General features: G+C 28.9%; 1 protein-coding gene across 1 annotated transcript; it reads right to left on the bottom strand.

Moving 5' to 3' along the window:
• Positions 1–1,613: 1,613 nt before the first annotated feature.
• LOC129905126 (uncharacterized) lies at positions 1,614–19,535 on the bottom strand. The gene is made up of 3 exons (XM_055980516.1): positions 18,784–19,535; positions 3,106–3,279; positions 1,614–3,044 (listed from the first exon to the last, which is right to left on the bottom strand). The coding sequence occupies exons 1-3, from the start codon at positions 18,836–18,838 to the stop codon at positions 2,830–2,832; spliced, it is 444 nt and encodes a 147-aa protein (XP_055836491.1). The 5' UTR covers positions 18,839–19,535; the 3' UTR covers positions 1,614–2,829.
• Between the last annotated feature and the right edge of the window lie 1,108 nt (positions 19,536–20,643).

Here is a 20,643-nt window from a genome sequence, read left to right as displayed (position 1 = left end):
GAGTATCGTTCAGCCTTAAACGATTTTCGTTTTACGCAGTCGCGTGTCATCGTTTTTATACGATAATCGTTTTACGGAGTCGCTTTTCAACGATAACGAGCCGATTTAAACGATAATCGTTTTACGTAATAGGCCCCCAGAAAATGGCACTCAGAAATGCGATTGTCTTTTATTTTAAGATACATGCATTTATAAAAAAAATAATCAAAATAAAAAGGCTTTTACTACTTTGATTTTTTTTCAAATGCATCTCAATAGAAGAACTCAAGCAGCGTAACTACTTTTTTGGGGTTCAAATTCACTTAAGAAGTTGTGTTATTCACGGCTGTTCTAATATTCTTTCGAATATGAAAACGGAAACGAAAATAAAATCCGTACGGATTGAAGAAATTGGGACTTAAATAACAAGATTTAGATCAGAAACTGAGATGGTTACTGTGGCGTATGTGTAACTTTTTTATGTATTGATAAACGGTAGGTGCAAATAGAAATTTTCTATCGCTAAGGAAATAATACTTATAAATTATATAGTTGACCATTAAAAATTTTACATACATAGTTGAGTTAAAAAATCGAAATCGTTGGCATTTCATATTTTTAAATTCTTTGATTTTTAAATGAAAAAAATATAAAAAATTGCTCTTCGTAAAACGCCTTACCATTAATTTCTTTTTATTGTGCAGATTGTTGAGCACTGTAAATGATATAAAAGAAGAAGTTACACATTTCCGTTCTTCATAACAAAGTCAAAGAAATTAACATGTTAATCACCTTTCGTTTTTGTAAAACAACATTTAAAAATTTAGCTTACCTGCAAAAATTTTTTTCGCTTGAATTTTATTTCATTTTGTTAAGATTAACAATAAAAGCGAAAAGGGAACAATATTATCAACAGAGACTCCCTCGCCCGATTTCTTTTCATTCAAAATAATTTGACCTAAGCCAGAAAAAATTTTTTTTTTTATTCAAATAAAACACATTTTTTTTATTTATATCGAATAAAACAACAAAATTCTTTATTGCTTTATCCCAAAGATTTCAAATTTTTCCATTATCTCTCAATCCTACTAACACAATAATAGCAATAAATATGTTTTCATATATATTTTTTGTTTGTTTTTGACTTTGTATAATATTATAATAACTTTTTATTTCATTTTCATGTTATTTTTTTTATGTCTGGTATTTAATTTAAATTAAAAAAAAATTTATGCAATTATGATAAAACACTGGCAGTTATTATTCAAAAAAGAATTTCATGCAATTTTTGTTTTGTCTATAAATGTATACCAATAGCAGTTGTTATATATTTTTTTTTTCTTTAATAATATTACAATATTGGTTCTCTCTGCAATAGTTTTTTTTTGTTGTTTGTTTTTTTCTTTTTTTAAGTGCAAAATGTGTTAAATAACTATTACTTATACAATAAAAAGTAATAGAACTACATTATAAGAAACATTCATAGTCAATTTTTGTTTGAAAAAAGGCATGATTGCATTTTTTTGAATAAAATTTTTTTTCTCAGACACGAAAGAGATTTTTATTATTTTTAGTTTTTGTTAAAGTAAAAGTAAAAAATAACTAAAATGGAGGTCCTTGTACAAGGACCTATGTTGTTTTTTTTGTATTTTTCTATTAACTACGATTAATTTTTGGTATTAGCTGCATTTGCATTTTACTTTATTTGTCTATAAATATCTATATTTGTTTTTTTTTTTTTTTTTTTATAATAACTAACTTTATAATTAAAATTTAACAATTTAAGTTTTTTGTTTTTTGTTTTTTTTTTTTTTATTTTTAATTATGTTAAAAGCTACATGTAAACAATTTGTAAGATTTATTTTTTCTACAGCATTTGAAGCAATTTTTATGGGTAATTTTTGAAATCGCTATTTTCAACTTGAAGATGAGAGATAAACAAAATTTGATGTCAGATCGATCGATTTTGGTGGTGTTGATCGATTTACGATTTGGTGGTCTTGTTATACGGTGGATGTATTTTTTTTGGATCTGAATCAAATGTTCTTTTTATATAAAAAAAACATTCTAACATTTTTATTTGATCTCTTTCTTAAGTTTATAAATCGTCGATAATAAAATCACCCACTAAATTGCAAATTAAAAATGAATAACATAAAGTTGTAGGGAAATATTTTACTTATTTATTACCTATATATTTTTTTTTTAAATTTAATTTATAATTTATTTTTATATACAAAAAGTATTTTTTGTAATTTTTGTTTTTTTTTTCTGTTGAAATTTTTTAATGAGATTTTTCTTGTGACTATCGATTTTCGTTCGCTATAAAATGTAATTTTTTCAATTTATCTTTGGTTCAGCTGTTTCCTCGTAGGTTTTTGTTTTTTTATTTTCTTAAAATTTTATTTTGCAATAAAAGGATACATTATTTTGAAATTGTGTTATATTTATAGATTTTTTTATTTCTTTAAGTTTAAAATGTATTTTACTATCTCCTTAAAATTATAAGTTCTGCATGTATTTTTGCTTGTGCTTGGTGGAAAGGTTTAACAATTTATATTTATTAACTTAAAAAAATATAAAATTTATTTTAAGAAAAAGGACTTGTTTTTGTTTTTATTTTTTATGTTTTCTTTTTATTTTTAAACACATTCTTTATACATTTTTTTAAAATTCTGTTGTTTTATCGATTTGTTTTATTGTTTTTTTATTTTTTTTTATTTTTCTTCGAAAAAATTGTAAAACTTATTCATGAGAAAAATTATAAACAAAGTTTTAAAATTCACAAAAAAAAATTTAAAGCCCGAAAAAAATGTTTTTTTTGTTTTAACAAATTATTTAAATAAATAATTAAACGCGTTTAGTAAACATTAGTAAAAGTCCACATAAGATCGAAGCGGCCAATATTAAGAATGACGAGTTAAGGGCACCGCTGCCATTGCAACGATCCTGATCGCAGGAGCAGACAACTTGACGTCCACCAAATCCAGCACGCGAGTAACAATAGTTGTAATTGGTTTGGTTAAGGAAACCGCAGGTTCGGATAACACGGGTATCTGGGGGTACTGCAAGTGAAATTTTTTGTTATAAATATATTCTAAAAGTAATGAGAAAGAAGGTTCTTACATCCATTGACAGCAAATTCAATCACTTGACTGATTTTTCTGCAGAAAATTGATAGACCCTGTTCTCGTGATGAATATTCTTGACGGCAATCTTTCAAGAGATTATCTGGTGGAATATCCAGATTGCAGTTGGCATCTTTATGACTGTTGCATACAAAGCATTGTATTGCCGAACCTGGAAAAAAAAATAATAAAACTTAATTATTATATTGACTCTTGACAGTAAAAATATATATGGTACAAAAAAACTGTGGTGGCTCCGTAAAATAATTCACTCTTAACCCTCACAAAAAATAGAAAAATACCTAAAAGCCTTAAAATTATGAGCTCGTAGAAATGAGAGTTTTTCTTCATTTAGAGGGATTATGTAACATACGGACCATGCGTCTAATATGGACCACCAGATTTTCTCCACAGACACAAATACAATCAAGGCTATAAAACTATTTCTATTTCTTTTTGTAAGTAATGGAATTTTAGTTAACTTTAAGTTAACTAAAGATATTTGAGAAAATATTTTGGTGGTCCAAATTACACCCTACTTTTTGTTTTTAACGTTTTTGAGTTTCGTCAATATTTATTTTTTGTATTTTTTTTTTTGTAAAATGATTTTTTATTTGCGTTGTTAATTTATTCATAAGAATGAAGCTTTGTTTTAAATAAATATCAATGGTAAAACCTTAAATATGATTGGTGGTCCATATTCACCAAAAATCGAGTTAAAATTTTTAACATTTTGTGTCTAGGATTCAGTATTAGAGCTGTAGCAAATCGTATGTATTCGTAACTAATATATGGGTATTCACTTCAGTAACGCGAACGAAAAGTTACTTCTATACAGTATTGTTACACACGTTTCGTTACTGGGTAGTGAATTAACGAAACACACGAGATACGAAACATACGAGTAACGACCCCATTCCAATTTCAATACTAAATCATCCGATATATGAGATACGAAACGAAGTGATACAATCAATTTGTCGCATTTAGCATCTCGTATCAATATCGTTACCGTAGTCGGAATGCTAACTCCAGATAAGTTTACTTTTGTCTCTATAAAAACAGTAGTGCCAAGGTTCAATAATCGTTTTGTTATCGATAATTTCCACAGAAATATCAAAAGTGTCGTTTTGTTTTTTTCTCTATGTGGCCGAAATGTAGCTTAAGGGGGGAAATCCCTCTGGACGACACCTTTTTCAATATTTTTTTATGAAAAACTGAAAGCACTTATTGAAATTTGGAAAAAGACAAGATATAACTGACATTATTAAGTATTGAAAAATTTTTTTTTGAAATGAAAAAATAACAAAATGGCGGCACTGGAGCATTTCAAAGTTGACGCCTCTAGTTTACGCCGTGCAATGCACAGGTCCAGGAAATCATCTTGAATCAAAAAGGAAATTTTTTTCCGTTAGATGATATTAGTACGCATTGCATGAACCTAAATTTATTTTTTTTAAATGAAAAATAAAAATTAGAAATCAAAAAAACGAAAAAAACCATGTTTTTTTTACAAAGAAGTAATTAAAAAAAATATTTACTGTACAAATTTTATTCAACTTTTAGGTTCATGTTGTGGCCAATAAGTTAAGGAGTAATTTGCTTCAAATTTCAAGTCAATAGCTTCATTAGTTTTTGAGTTACATTGCACGGCGCGGAAAAAAACTAGTTTCGAAAAAAATGCGTTTAAAGTTTTCGTTTTCGTACTATGGTAGGTTCGGAGCGCATTGGTTTCGGGACTATCTAGGCACTTTTGAGGCTTCATTTAAGGCTAAGACCACTGAAAATAGTTTCTTCGGTTGATAAATAAATTTATTACGCAAAAAAAAAATAATGCAAAAATAAAAAATTCCAGAGGGATTTCCCCCCTTAAGAATTTGAAAAAGTTTTTTGGTTTTTCAAAAAAATTGTTTATTTTCGGTGAAAAATTTTCAAAACAAAAAAAGCTACGAAAACGAGTTTTGAAAATCACTCTCAATAAAAAAAAAAATAATAAAACAAATAAAGGTCTTTAAAGAATTGTGATAAGATAACTGAACGAATATAAACATAAAATTACCAAAGTTTTGTCGAAAAATTAGGAAAAAATTCAAAAAAGTTTCCAAATTGGAAAAAAAAAGAAAATAAATTGCACGACTGGGGTCGCACGTACTTGCTCTTATGCTTAATGTAACTATAATGTTAAAGCTTTTTATTCAAAAAATTTAAAATTTGATATTTTGAAGAAATTTCATAAGTAGTATATAAAAAAATTAAATCTGTTTTTATAATTAATTAAACTCCGTTTTAAATTATCTTAAAAAAAAAAAACAAATATGCCATTTTATTTCTCGTATAAAAAGGTATTTTTAGAAAAAAATTTTCGAAAATTGTAGGAGCCGTTTTTTAAAAAAATAGTTTTTTATATATAAAAATTTTTAACATTTTTCAAAAAAAAAGTTGGTATGCCATATTGAAGAAATAATTAATTTACATATAAAAACTAAATTTCAAAATTTTTCATTGATCCGTTTTCAAAAAATTGATTTTTCAAAAAAAAATTTTGAAATATTTTTTAAAAAACCAAAAATGCGTTTTTTGAAAATTTTCTAAAATTTTAATATTATCTTTACTTACACACTTTTGTATAATAATTTTCATTTAAATCGGGTTAATGTTGTACGAGATATTCAGAAACGAAAAAAACCGTTCTATGACAGGTACCGTTAATAACGGTACAAAAAATATTTTTTTTATTTAAAAAGTTGGCTCTTATGTGTAGTACTACACACAAAAATTTTAATCAAAATCGTTAGAGCCGTTTTTGAAAAAAATTAACTTTTCTATTTCCGTTATATGGCAGGTACCGTTAGTTTTGGTCATAAAAAAAAAATTTCAATTTCCCCTCTAGGGAATCACCAAAAACTGCTAACTACCAAGTTTGAAGAAAATCACTTCACTCGTTTAGGCTGCAGCTCCAGATAGAGACAGACACACAGACAGACAGACAGACAGACAGACAGACAGACAGACAGACAGAATTGCCGGACCCACTTTTTTGGCATTCTCCATCATCGTAATGTCATGTAAAATTGTTATCTCGAGTTCGATTTTTTTTACGAATCCTAAACTTGCCCTATAGTGCTATAGTACCTATATCGCAAGTAAAAATCTTATTACATGAGAACGCTTTAAAACAAAAATTGAATAATGCAAAAAAATAAAATTAATGGATTAATGAAGTTAAACAGTCCTTTTCAGAAATCAGTTAAATTTCATGGTTGGATTTAAGTTTGGTTTTAAGATTTTAGGTTCGTTTCATCAAGATGTATACTTAGACATATTTAAATCTAAATTCGATGAATATCAGAGCTATGTTTCAGGCCGAAATACCTCAAAACAATCAAAAACAATCAGCTATCTATGAAAACAATATTCTCTTTAATGAAATATCATTTTTAGTCCTTTTACCAACCGAAAGTTCATGAATGCCAGAATGCCAAGTTGTTCGATTCACATTTTTTTTTTAACAAACAAAATTGAATAGAATATTTGGTTCTATTCTTATTCGGGATTCCCACAAGAATTTCTAATACTTACAAAAACATCACGTTCGAAAGATAAAAGCATTCCGTAACATTAGAACAGAGTGAAATTTTATTTTATTTACTTGACTATACATTATACTCATTGTATCTATATTTTTAACGTATACATAAACATATAACGACTCCCACCCAACCCAGAAAAAAAAACATTTAACTCCCCATGAAGAAAAATTAAATTCCATGAGCCATAATACCTGCACAAATAAAAAGGAAAGAAAAACCTCATAATACAAATTCGTTCTTCCTTGAAAGTCCTTGAATATTTTTATCTCTATTTTTATAATTATTGTGAGCTTCATTTCTTTGTGAATATTATTTTCTGTTGGGTATGGGCTATAAATAAATTCATGCCATGGTTACACTGAAAAACCTGAACCGTTCATAATATCCTCCGGATCGGATGATGCGAGAGAGCACAGAAGAAGAAAAAAACGCACAGATTTTTATCCGTTCTCATTATCTTGCAACACAAAAACACAATGCACTCAATTATAATAGGATCATTTAATGTAGAACAACAGTGTCGCCGGCAGATTGTCTCTTATTGATTTGACACACGTTTTGCTTGGAATAATACACAACATAACTATACTACCCAGCAGTGTCAAATGGCTTAAAAGGTTTAATCTGTCTCAGTAGTCCGATAACTATAAATACTCATATACGAGTATCTATGAGGGTGTGGGTAGGGTGACTGTTGAGTTGACCCCTTTGGCTTTAGTTTTGTGCATCATTATGGGTGGTGGAATGTGTCGGTTATCTTAGTTTTTCTAATCAATTTTGTAGTATCCTTAAAATATCTTGATTATTATTATTATTGTAGGTACAACAAGAATACAAATTACTTAAAAGGGTTTTATCTTAAAAGATACTCTTTTAGTTTATAAAATCACCTCGAACATATCTCACATGGAAGGCCCACTCTTTTTATCAAATGACATTTAATCATTATTCAACCTCAAAGCAATCTTTAAAAAAAAAAAAAACAAACAAATAGAAACCCCAATTTACAAATTGAAAAACGGAAGTACAGAAAATATTTTACTTTGTTGGAAGTTTCTTTCGCGAACTTTTTTATGAATTTCAGGCCAAGGTTTTTTTTATATTGGAAGCATTCTGTTTTCTTTTGTTACAAAATAAAACAGCTTTTTGAGAAAATTAAAAAAATGTTATCTCTCTTATTTATGATTTTCTGTTGAAATATTTTGGAGATCTGTCAAATATAAGAATGAAATGAACACACTAGCGAATATAGGGGTATTTCAATAAAAAAAAAAATAATGAAAAATTCAACGTTTCAACTTGTAGGGTCACTGTGGTGTATGCGTAACTTTTTTTTTTACTGGGAAATCTTAATGCAAAGTGTTGAGCAATTAATGAGACTAGTCGATTTTTTTCTGACATTTTTTTGAATGGTTTTCGAAGTATACAGGAATAAAGGACCAGTTTAGAATTGTTAAAAAAAACAACTTCAGTCATAAATTTTGATTTTTACTGTCCAATGGATTTCAATTTGTTCTTTTTTATCCTTAAAATCAATAGATTTTAAAAAATTTATCGAACGACTTCCCAGAATTAAAAGTTTGAGAAGGAATACAAAAACATCCTTTACTATAGTTATTTTTTTGAAAAAAAAAAAAAAAAAAATAGGTACTTCTATTCACATTTTAATGCTTATATTTCATGAATTTGTTTGGTATGAGGCAAACTTATGATAAAGATGGAACAAATGACCATATATTTTAATTTCCATGAAAATGTGTGTGTCGGGAAATTATTCATACCAAAACTCGGTGGTTTCTAAAGTGCTTCATTTTGAAAAGCAGAACTAAGGAGTAATAAAACTTGCAAAAGTAGATTCATGGACTAATCGAATTTTGAAATACACGATAGTAGAAAAGAAAACTAATGGAATATATGAACATAACTTTGGTACACACTTTGTTCGTATTCTCTATTATCTATTATATTCTTATCTCAAGTTCGAATTTTCTCAAAAATATTATTAAATCTATTTTTTTTATTTTTTGGACTTAGCATATACCACCACTTCATTTCTTCATTTCCTCCATGGCTTATCCATATTCAACCCCTTAATTTTGCGAACTTTTAAACCCACTCGTAACTTCAAAATAGTTAATTTTGGTATGAGAATTGATGATGGTAGTTAAAAAAATTAAAAAAAAAAAAAACATTACCACAATAGGACTAAGGCGAGGAACAAACATTATGCTATTTTGGTCGCGCGAATATTTAATTTCAAAAATCACAAGGATTTCAATGCTTTTGAAGACAGTTTTTAAATTTTTAGAAGAATATGTGGCATTGAAATCTTTGTGATCCATTTTTGCGACTTAATAACCACGCGACCAAAATTGCATGTGTTAGAGAGTATCAAAAGTCTTCCACCTTTTTGTTAAAAAAATAGCTAAATTTCTAATAAAGATAAGTCAATTTTATTCTTATTTTTGAAGTGAAAACTTCTTTAGTATGGTAGTGATTTGAAACAAGATGAAACGAAAAAGTGACACGAAAAATCAATTGATCATAACTTTTTTGTTTTAATAGATAGATGAATGAAATTTTCACAGTAGATAGGTAATTAAGTAAATTATAATTGTGCAAGATTTCAATTAATTTCATTTTAAAAATTCTGAGATAACGGTGAAAAGATGTTCTTTTTCTAAACACGTTATATCTTTTGATCTAAGACACATAACACATTTATTTAACTTTGATACGCATGCTGATAATATTACCTTTCATTTAATATATCACACATAACGGTACGTGCTCTACAAGTTATATAATCTTTAATTCAAAAACTTGAAAAATACCTCAAAACACCTGTGAAGATTTTTTGCCGATGACCAACCAGCAGTAGAGGAAGTACCGTAATCTAAGTATGAAATTTCGACATGGTTGGCTTTAAAAAATTCTTACATTTTTTGTAGGCATGGTAGAAATATGATTGAAGCGTCATATAAAAGGTGAAATAAAAATGATATAAAATTTATTATAGGTTGTCTTTTAAAAAATGGATTTAATGGCGTTAGAAGAGAAAAGAGATTGATTGGTTTGCTTTTTTTATGAAAACTAATTGGGTTAAATAAATTCTAGCTCTTTTTGTAGATGTTGTATAGACATGGTCGATATAAATATTTTGAGCTGAAACAATAAGCTTTCAGATGGTATAAAATTTATTGTAGGTTGTCATATAAAAAAAGTGATGCAATAAAAAAAAGTTATATTTTTTCGATTTTTTTTTTTGTTAGCAAGAGAAATGATTTTTATGTTTTTACTTCAACCACGTGTGAATTGCACACATGATTTTTCTTTATAAGGAAAAGTTAAAAAAATTAGAATTCAATAGATTAATATTTTGAGATGTACCTATCAATTTTCATTAGGGTTCGCCAAAAAATGATCTCGAACATGATTTTTGACACTGAAAAAGATAGAACGTTGAACTGCGACAGTATTGATTTTATCTTGACAAAACATAGCTGTTAAAAATCAGATTTTTATCAGAATTTTAATCGATGGAATGATTGTTTTGTATCTTTAAGTAAATGACAGTTTTTAAAAATAGTTTTTATATCTTTAGCGCGAGACTTAATTGTAACAATTGAGAACTTGAATTCTTCTTAAAACATTGTATTTTTGTTGAGTTTTACTAATTGCTGCAGAATTTTAAATTCCTAGCATTTTTTACCATAAAGTTGGTAGGTAAATGAGGCCATTTACACATAAAATCTAAAGTTTTGTATGTTTCTCATGTTTTTTTAAGTTAGTTGTGTGATTGTTAAATTTCATGGTTTTACAAAGATTAAGTATGCAAAAATTTTACACTCACTCTGCCTGTGATAAGAAATTCTTAAGTTGTAAAACGTGCTCTACCATATCAAGACAACAATAAACAGAATTTCTCTTTAATTTTGCATAATAATGCAAAGAAAATGGGCGGTTACCACGCCCCCTGAGTATAAAATCTCAAGTTTTTAAATGTTTGTATTGTTTATACTATAACAACTTTCAAGGTTCCACGATAATCACATGTGCTGCATGTATGATCTTCGAAAGACTTCAGTGAAAATGGGTTACTGCCACGCCCCTTCAACCGAAAATTGTATTAAACTAATGTTTGCGATTTTCTTAGAATAATTTAAATTCCATTATATTCAACAAAGTAAATATTCCATTTAGCCACCAAGTCATCACAATCAATCATGAAAGAAAGACCCTGTTCTATAATTGAACAAAAAAAAAAAAAAAAAACACAATGATTAAACCATACAAATCAGTGCGTACTGAAGTTTTTCTAATCCACACAACAGTGGAGGTCAATCTCGGGTAGATTGTTCCAAATAGGAGCAGTTTAACCGCCTTATTCCTCTTTAATCTTGCAAACAAATACATAATACAAAATGAACAGAACTAAACCTAATGATTAACATACAAGAAAATGCACATTATGACGTCACATTAAACGAAGCATATGCATTTGCGTTCATGTAATTTACTGATCGTCAGGTTGGACCATCAAATTAAAAAAAAAAATAATAAAAGAAAAACGCGTTTGTGTTTCCGTTTACTTTTTTCTGTAATTCAATTATATCCATCGGAGTCGGAGCTAACGAAACCCACATTTGTTGAAATTATACTTTATACATCTGTAGAGCGGGAACGGGAACGGTCCAAAAAGCCTCTTGCTTTTTGTTCATCCCACGCATTTGTGCGGCATTCACTTGCACAATAGAACACATGAAACATGATAGAAGCAACATACACAAAAGTTTATTGAACAAATTAATAAATCTGTTCCATGGGGCAATAATGGCGGCATTCAGCGCCGCAGCGAACCATACGAATTACATTAGCTCGGAAAATCATCAAGTGGGCGATCAGTTCAAACTGCATAGATCCCAATCCCAATCTCCATGGCAGCGAGATAAATCTCTTGTCCACTAATTGTTTGCATGATTAGTGTATGACAGTTGTTTATGTTTTATTTTTTTTCGGGCTAGTGCATTGCAAATTCCATTTTTAACACTTATCTGTCAAGTGAATGTTTGACACATAACTGATAGCTGATTGAGAGATATACTGCTAATTGGTGGAATGTGTTTGAGCTCAAGATTCGTTGAGTTAAAGTGTAGTTGAAAAGTGGAGCTTTCCAGATGGCGGTAATTGGAAACACCTTTTTTAATGTGATAACAGAATCATGAGGTTATAAGGTTTTGCGGGTAGTTTTTATTTTTAGTGATGGTGATTATGGAACGAGTGTGGACTATAACAAAAGCTATAGAACTCCACTTTAGGTAATGAAATAGAGCAAGTTATAGCAAACAATAGAAATTATAATAGTCTTCAAGGTTAACACGTGATTCAGATTCAGATGGATTTCAAGATTTCAACCGATGCGGTTAATAGTTTCAAAGGGAAGTCATATTAACTCAATCGTCGTCATGGTGCTGTGGCACCACAGACACAGAGTGATCAAGAGCAAGTGCAGAAATTATGCAATTGCAATTGGAACCTGTTTGTTTAGTTTAGATTTAGAGACATCTAAGGTTTGATTTTGTAAGAGTGGCTTTGACCATGAGTACAAGTAGGAAGATAGGTATTTGAATACGTTGACGATGAGACTATTATATTGAATGCAAAGTTCTGATTTTTATGGAATGTTGTTCGTTTTCTAGATGAAAATCAAAAATATGCTAAACAAGTTGTAATTTATAGCTTTGTTTCTTAGGCATCCAATATTTTTGAGCTATATATTTATCTAAAACCTGTGATAGCTTAGACCCAGGACTACATGGGAGTTTTTATTTTGTATTCTTGAAAAATGTTGGTGGTAATTTAACCACTAGGTTAAATGTGTTTTTAATGATTTTTCTGCGGTTTAACTAACAGAGTCACTGTGGCGTATGAGTAATTTTTTTATTTATCTTCACAGATAAAGCAAGTTTCTAGCCAATCTTTAAACTTTCAAATGGTATGAAAAAATTGTATTTGTTGCATCTTTAAGATTGAGACTTAGGAAAAAAAAAAAAAAAATCAAAAGTAATTGCAATTCCGTTTGTTCTCAACAACATCGGTATATTAACGGTTTCTGTCATAGAAACGATTTCTTCATTTTTGACTTTCTTGTAAGAGTGACGAAACTACTGATTTCAACACACAATTGATTCAGAATCCTTTTTGTAGTCGTTTTACCTGGTAAAATTATAGAACATTTCCAAAAACTCGTGTTTGGATTAAAAAAAATTTAATTGGAATTTTTTTGAACAAGATATTAAATAGTTTAAGATTTTTTTTTTTTTGTAATTTGAAAATTCGGATTTGCGGAAATGTGATTTTTTTTTAATTTTTGGTGTAAGTTTTAGAATATCAAAATAAAGAAGGAAAAAATTAGCGTATTAGCGCTTATTTCGAGGTTGTACAAGGATGTCCTTTTGGAAATATGGAATATTCCCTCTCAAAAAATAAATATGTACCTTTGTACTTAAAAATGTTTTTTTTTTTTTTTTATGAACTGTTCTGATTCTTAATCATGATGAATATCAAAATATTCATGCATTTGCTAACTGTATTTCAACTATTATAGGGTTTTCGAAAGTAAGTTTGATACTGTTTTGATAAATTAACGGAATGAAATGTTACGTTTTTCAGAAGTGTTGCGTTTTTCAGAGGGGTTACGTTTTTCAGAGACGTAAGATTGCCTTGATTTTGTTTTAAAACTATATATTATATGTAATACACCATATAGTTTAAGTCTCGCTGTGTGATCTTGAAAATCGTAACATTCGGAATTTTCTAGAATTTTTATGTAAGTCATAGGATGCCAAGACGAAGATTTTGTTATTAGTGATCATTTCACTGACTAACCAACCGCTCTTTAAACAAAAAAAAAAATCTTAAATGAATTTGTGCTTCAAAAAAGAAGTGCACTTGAATTTTAGAAAAACAACTTAAAATTTGTAAGAGCCGTATTTTAAAAACTTATTTAAACTTTACTTTACAATAAATTGGTTTTATTAATATTGTCTTTAATCAAAACCAACTTTATGATATAGAGAAGTTAAAAAAAAAAAAACTGTTTTTGTGATGATATCCGTCCATGTGTCCATGGGCCGGACCAGTGCTGCCATTTCGAAATTTAAAAAAACATGATAAAAAACATGATTTCAGTTCAAAAAACATGATTTATAAAAAAAAGCAAAATTTGAAAGAAAATGATCGTGACTAGGGAGGAATAAAACAAATTATTTCGAGTTAATTTTAGAAAATAGTATAAAGTATCAGAGGTATAACTACACAGGGTACTTTTTGCAAAAATTTTTAAAGTGAAAATTATCAAACTCATTTTATGATGGAGAATTCTTAGATCTTGGCTTCAAAACGTTTATAGTTTTTTTTTTCGGGAAAAATTGCCCTTTGAAGGCAAAAATAATTATTTGCTTTTGTAATTTACCCACTTTTTTTTCTAAAGGTGGCCATTGTAATTATAACTTAAATTACAAAAATGCGCGGGAATAAAACTTGAAAACATAAATCAGTTTGTAATTTGTACTCATTTAAGGTTAATTTCATATACAGGGTGTCCCACAGTCACCGCCCCAAACGAAAACCATGGATTCCTGAGGTCATTTTAAGTCGAAAAACTTAAGAGGTAATTTTCTCGTTTTCGTCCCGTTTTCGAGTTACCACGGTTTTTATGATTTTTGTTCTCTTTTCCCTTATCTGGCTTTATCTTTGCCAAACTAGGTTTAATTTGAAAAATTTTTTTTACAACCAATTAAGAATTTATTACAGTTTTAGTTTGTCTCAAAACTTTTTTTTCTGCGGACAACCGTTTCTCCACAATTTTGCATCAAATACAATTTTCTTCGTTTTTTAAGTTGTTTTTTACACTTTCATATCATTTAAGTCAAAAAAACACGTTAATGAGTATTAATTTTTTGTCCTTTTTATTAAAGCCCAGTTTATTTTCATAAAAAAAATAAGTTTTATTTAATAAAAAAGGCTACTGAAAGTAATTAAAAAAAATAAACAAACTGAGTGAATTAAAAAAAAATAATTTTTAAATACAAAATTTATTTAAATGAATTAAAAACTTTTTCTGAGCTATTGTGGCTAAGAAAAGAACAAATTTAATAAATCTCAGAAAAAGTTTAAATTCATTTAAATAAATTTTGTATTTAAAAATTATTTTTTTTTAATTCACTCAGTTTGTTTATTTTTTTTAATTACTTTCAGTAGCCTTTTTTATGAAATAAAACTTATTTTTTTTATGAAAATAAACTGGGCTTTAATAAAAAGGACAAAAAATTAATACTCATTAACGTGTTTTTTTGACTTAAATGATATGAAAGTGTAAAAAACAACTTAAAAAACGAAGAAAATTGTATTTGATGCAAAATTGTGGAGAAACGGTTGTCCGCAGAAAAAAAAGTTTTGAGACAAACTAAAACTGTAATAAATTCTTAATTGGTTGTAAAAAAAATTTTTCAAATTAAACCTAGTTTGGCAAAGATAAAGCCAGATAAGGGAAAAGAGAACAAAAATCATAAAAACCGTGGTAACTCGAAAACGGGACGAAAACGAGAAAATTACCTCTTAAGTTTTTCGACTTAAAATGACCTCAGGAATCCATGGTTTTCGTTTGGGGCGGTGACTGTGGGACACCCTGTATACATACTTCATGTAGGTATTGAATGACTTATTAAAAATAACAGTTCAGCTATTGAAAAATATTGGTGGTTTACAAAAAGATTATAAAGATTTTTCTCTTGGATTAAAGAAAAAACATCATTTTGGGCACGAAAACATTAAAACATGATTTTAGTTCAAAAAACATCAAAATCATGCTAAATCATGATTTCTGGCATCCCTGGGCCGGACAGATGCATTTGCATGAAACTTAGTACAGATGATTTCAAAGACCCGTTTATTGTTATATTTTATTTATATCTCATTTATAACGAATATCTCTGATATAGAGTTGCCGAGGTGCCGAGGTAGTACACTCTCACGATTTTGATTCAATTTGGTGTACGTAATGGTTTAAGTGACTCTAGCTAAACTGCGTTTTTAGTTTTTCTCATATTTTTTAGTTGAAAGTTGTGGGGGGGGGGGGGGGAAGTTGCACTGCGACCTTTAAGGTCTATTGTGTCCCTTTAGTTAATCTCGTAGGTATATTTTTTGAAAGGTAGAACCAATTTTTTTAAATTTATGGACAGATATTTCTTATAATTTTGAAAGATGAAATTCTCTAAATTTTTCAAAAGTGTTTTAGGAAAAATAATAATAATATATATTTCCAGTTAATATCTAAAATATAGGTTTTTTGCATTTAAAGAGCAAGTACATACGAACCAGCCGTGCATTTAATTTTATACATTATTAAAAAAAAAACACAAAGGAGCTACTTTAAACTTTTATTCAAGAAAGTTCGTTGAAATCTAGGTCAGTCGTTTAAGAAAACCATAAATTTAATAATAATAAGTTATATTATAAATACCGTTATTAATGATTTTTTTAGAAGCACACTCGAGAGCTGAAGGACCGGTAGAAAAAAAAATTTTCCAAAATTGGTATATGGTAGCTACCGTTATTTTTTGGCCTAAGAAATATTTCAAGAAAAAACTCTGGAGAGTGGAAATAAAAAATGTTTTACACCCAATAGCATGAAGTGAATCCACTCATGCGCTTTGTGGCTTTCCTTACACAGATTGACATACTGATATGCTGACTGAGTGACATACTGAAATGCTCACAGACTGACAGATATCAGATAGAATTATGATCCATCAACCTACTTTTTTCAATATGATTTTTAGCTCGATTATTTTTCGAACACCAAAACTTGATATATTTCCACTAGTGATGGGAAATATCGAATGATTTGAACTATACATAGTTAGTAACTGAATGATTTGAACTATCGAATAGTTCATTCATTCATTCGAATAAATACTATCGAATAAAACTATCGAATAGACTATCGAACCGAAAAAAATATTCAAATGAAAAAACTATCGTTTAAGAAAACTATTTGAATGAAAAAACTATCGTTTAAGAAAAATATTTAAATTAAAAAACTATCGCATAAATAAACTATTCTTATCGAATAAAAAAAAAAAACAATTCGAATGAAAAAACTATCGAATAAAAAACTATCGAATGAAAAAACTATTCGAATGAAAATAGTAACTTAGGTCCAATTTATTCACACTCCATTAAATTTAAAGTCGCCATTAAAAAAGGGAAATTTTAAAATTTGTATGCGATTTGACAGTTTTATAATTTTTAATGGAGCCTTTAAAAATAATGGAGAGTGAATAAATTGGGCCTAAGTGAATGAATGAATGAAAGAATGATTTCAAACTATCGAATGAATGAATATTTTACAACTATCGATAGTTTGATAGTTTTTATTAGATAGTTCCCATCACTAATTTCCACTCTTTAAACTTGCGCTGAAGTTAAATGCAAGTTAAATTAAGAGACTAGATGACTAATATTGGCATCTTCAGTCATCTTAATTAAGAGCTACAATCGATGTAAAACAAAAAATGCAAACATTTTTCAACCATGTCAATTAAATCATAGTCAGATAATTAAGTTATTAATATATACCATCTGTGTTCAACAACCAACTTTATGTCAAATAAATTAAAATAACACAAAACACACTTCAAAAGTGAGAACTTAAGTTAACTCATTCTAAAATCTATGAAAAAAAAATATACATAATGTACAACATGAATAAATTACTAGTTATTAGTGTCATGTTGATTTTGCTATCAAATCACATCACACCAACTAAAACGAACTTATAAGATTAATAGCTTAAACAAAATGGTTATCATCTCTCAACTCAAGACATTTCAATCAATTTAAAGACCTCGAAAGTTGAAAATGATCTCTCTTCATTGTACATTGTAATGTCTAGTGTAGTAGATAGTAGATGGCTTCTCGTATTATAATCAAAATGGAACACAATTTAATAGTGTGTACTGTACTCTGGTTGTACTACTGTTTTGTAGGTATACGATCATTTATATAATTCACAATGAATACAGATTATTCAAAATAGAGGTCAGAACTATTTTCTAATTTGCCGATAAAGAGGGATGAATTCTAGACCAATTGGGGTGGAAACTAATAATAAACCAAAAAAAAAAGAGGTCAACAAATTTTTAAATTTCTTTGGAGTATATCATATTTTGGAAACAAAAATTCTTCCCCAACCCCGAGATGAAGAATTTTTGTAAAAAAAGAGGATATGTATGTACAAAAAACTCCCTCATTGTGATCCAATGCTCCACATTCCACGAGTATTGATTTTTTGCATCGTTGTGTTTGCAAAAATCCTCTTTTTCTTCTTCGTCTTCTTTTCCACCAGGGTAATTGTTCTTCTGTGTGTGCATTTACGACAATAGAGACGAAGCTTTTTTTACCAAGCCTTTTCTTTTTTTCTTGAATCAAATTGCATCTGAAAAACAAAATTTTCCTTCTTCTTCTTCTTCTCTGTGGGAAAAACCTCCAACTCTTTTACAAACTCATTGCTATAGTCCTTTTTGCCTACAAAAGTCTCCTCCAAGTTGCGCATGACTGTGTTGGTTTTTTTTTCTTTTTCAAACGGAAGGATAACTCTGACACCAGTGTTAAGTGGTAAGGCAAAATACCAAAGAGATGGAATTGGGTATACCTACCAAAAAATTTTTGCACATCCTGGAGGAAAACCAATCGATAGATACATGGAGTCAAAATGTGTAGATATTTTTTTTTACCCCAATTTTCATCAAAAAAGGATAACACTATTCAACCCAATTCACAATAATTATTTTTTTTTTGTAATGAAAGACATTGGCAACCACAACCCCCAAAACAACATCCACCAACCAACCCACCCACAAAATGCCCAACCCGTAAAATAAAACACCACAAAGGATAGGAGATTACTATACACCAAAAAGTTATGTAACACAACACTCCACTTGATTTCCTTGTGTATCCTTGGTTGAAAAAAAAATCCTGTATAACTTTTTTTTTTTTGAAACAGAAAAAGAAATCCTCACCTTGCTGGACTGTGAACATAAGCAAAATTGCACTTGCTACTAATAAAGATTGCATATTTGCTAATTTAGGTTTTCTTCCTTCGGTTATCCTTGAAAGTTAATTTGCGGTTAAGCTATGAATGAACCCGGCACTAGGTTAAATTTTATCTTAAAGGATTTGCAATGAATTTTGCAAAATCCTGATTTCGTTCGAATAGTTTTGTTTTTTTTTTTAGATTTTTTAAAGGACGATTTTGAATATCAAGGACACACGACCACCCCCGTTGATATATAAAAAAATAAAATTTAATTTTAGTTTTCAACTGTGAACTTTTAAGATGACCGCTAGTAACCAACCAACTGCGTATACGGGTGCGGAACGGTTATTTTTCTTCTCCGAAAAGTGCGACCAGATGATGATGAAAAACTCGAATTGAATCTTGTGTTGTAGCTGATAGATTTTCTGTGCTGGGGATGTGGAGAAGCCAAAGCTTTTTTGGATTTTGCTGGTTAAAAAAGCTTTTGCTCAAGTTAAAATTGGAGATGAGTATTTTGCGGAGAGAATACACAAAACTATACGAGAGTTTATGATGAAGTAATTGGTATAGTATACAACAAAAGTTTATAGAGAGAGGGAGAATAATTGTATGACAAACACGCGCCCGCGGCGAGGATTTATATAGAATAGAGAAGGGTTTTAGAGGTTGAGAGTTGAGATTTGAAAGTTTTTTAAATCTTATTTGCTGTAATATAGAGCGAATTAAAAATTTGTGTGTATAACTACGTGACGGCGGCGACGTCAAACTCTTTGATAAAATGAAATTGTTTGCTGTAATCATTTTTATAAAATTGTATAAAGTTCTCTCTTTAACTATAAATTTACAAATACAAAAAAAGTTACCCTTTACTTTGGGGGTAACTGCACTCACTCGTCAACTTGAACAGTGAAGTGCATTGAAGTTTGAGGTTGTTATGTCTTGTACATATATACCTATGAGTAGTTATATCGATTTGATTGGACATGCAATGAAAGACGTCTATGCGAATAAGGAAGGGCAGTAAAAAAGGGATTTTAAAAACGTAATAAATATGATGTGTGTGTGGTCTTTTTAGTTTTTCATATATCGTCTAGGGTCTAGCAGGTGTTGACCTTTTCAAGATGTGAATGTTATTTATGATTTTGTGTAGACTTTGTTTATTGATTTTTTGAATTGATTAAGGTTATTAGTTGGGGGAGCTGCTTTTGGGTTTAGGTACATTAGAAAAATAAAATTTATGTATTTAATTCTGTGGATATTATTAAGATTATTACAGTAGTGTTATTGTCTTGTGTTTTTTTTTTTTAGGTTTTTATGTTGGATAGAACTCAATTTTATCTGATAAAGAAAATTACATAATTTCTTGTAGGTAAATTCATTTTTATTTTCATAGGGGCGTATCCGTTGTTACGGGTGTGACACTATTTCTAAACATGTAGGAATCTATAATGGAAGATAACATAGAAATTGTTAGGTGCCAATTCTAAAATATGCGCAAGTATTTACTCGACAACCCAACTAAAAAGCTTTCAAAAAAAAACCGAAAACAGTAATTTCAGCAATAATGTATTAACTTTAATACAGTTAAAGGGTGAAATATATGTACGTCACATTTTATGTGAGACCGTCTTTTATCTTAAAAAATGTCGGATGCCATCTCTTAACTATGAAATGTTAATATGTATGCAAAACTTTGCTTTGATTAGGCTGACACCCCAAATTTTTAAAAGAAGAGGATCTTAGCAAAAAGATGATGTATCTTTTATCCTAAATTTCATATTTTATTTATTTTGCCTGAAAAATGAGTATTTTTTTGAGGCATTTGAGCATGATTGCCGAGGAC

This window comes from Episyrphus balteatus, chromosome 1 (genome assembly GCF_945859705.1).
Source record: "Episyrphus balteatus chromosome 1, idEpiBalt1.1, whole genome shotgun sequence".
NCBI lineage: Eukaryota > Metazoa > Arthropoda > Insecta > Diptera > Syrphidae > Episyrphus > Episyrphus balteatus.
Note: the sequence above shows the minus strand (reverse complement) of the source record. Positions and strands in the feature narration are given on the sequence as shown.

What these genes read in the sequence shown, in the direction of transcription:
- LOC129905126 (XM_055980516.1), bottom strand. Translation starts at nt 18,838, where the DNA reads ATGCAATCTTTATTAGTAGCAAGTGCAATTTTGCTTATGTTCACAGTC. An exon ending in TATGTTCACAGTCCAGCAAG is followed by an intron (nt 3,280 to 18,783) that starts GTGAGGATTTCT and finishes TTTTTTTTCCAG; the next exon opens with GTTCGGCAATACAATGCTTT. An exon ending in TGAATTTGCTGTCAATGGAT is followed by an intron (nt 3,045 to 3,105) that starts GTAAGAACCTTC and finishes TTTCACTTGCAG; the next exon opens with TACCCCCAGATACCCGTGTT.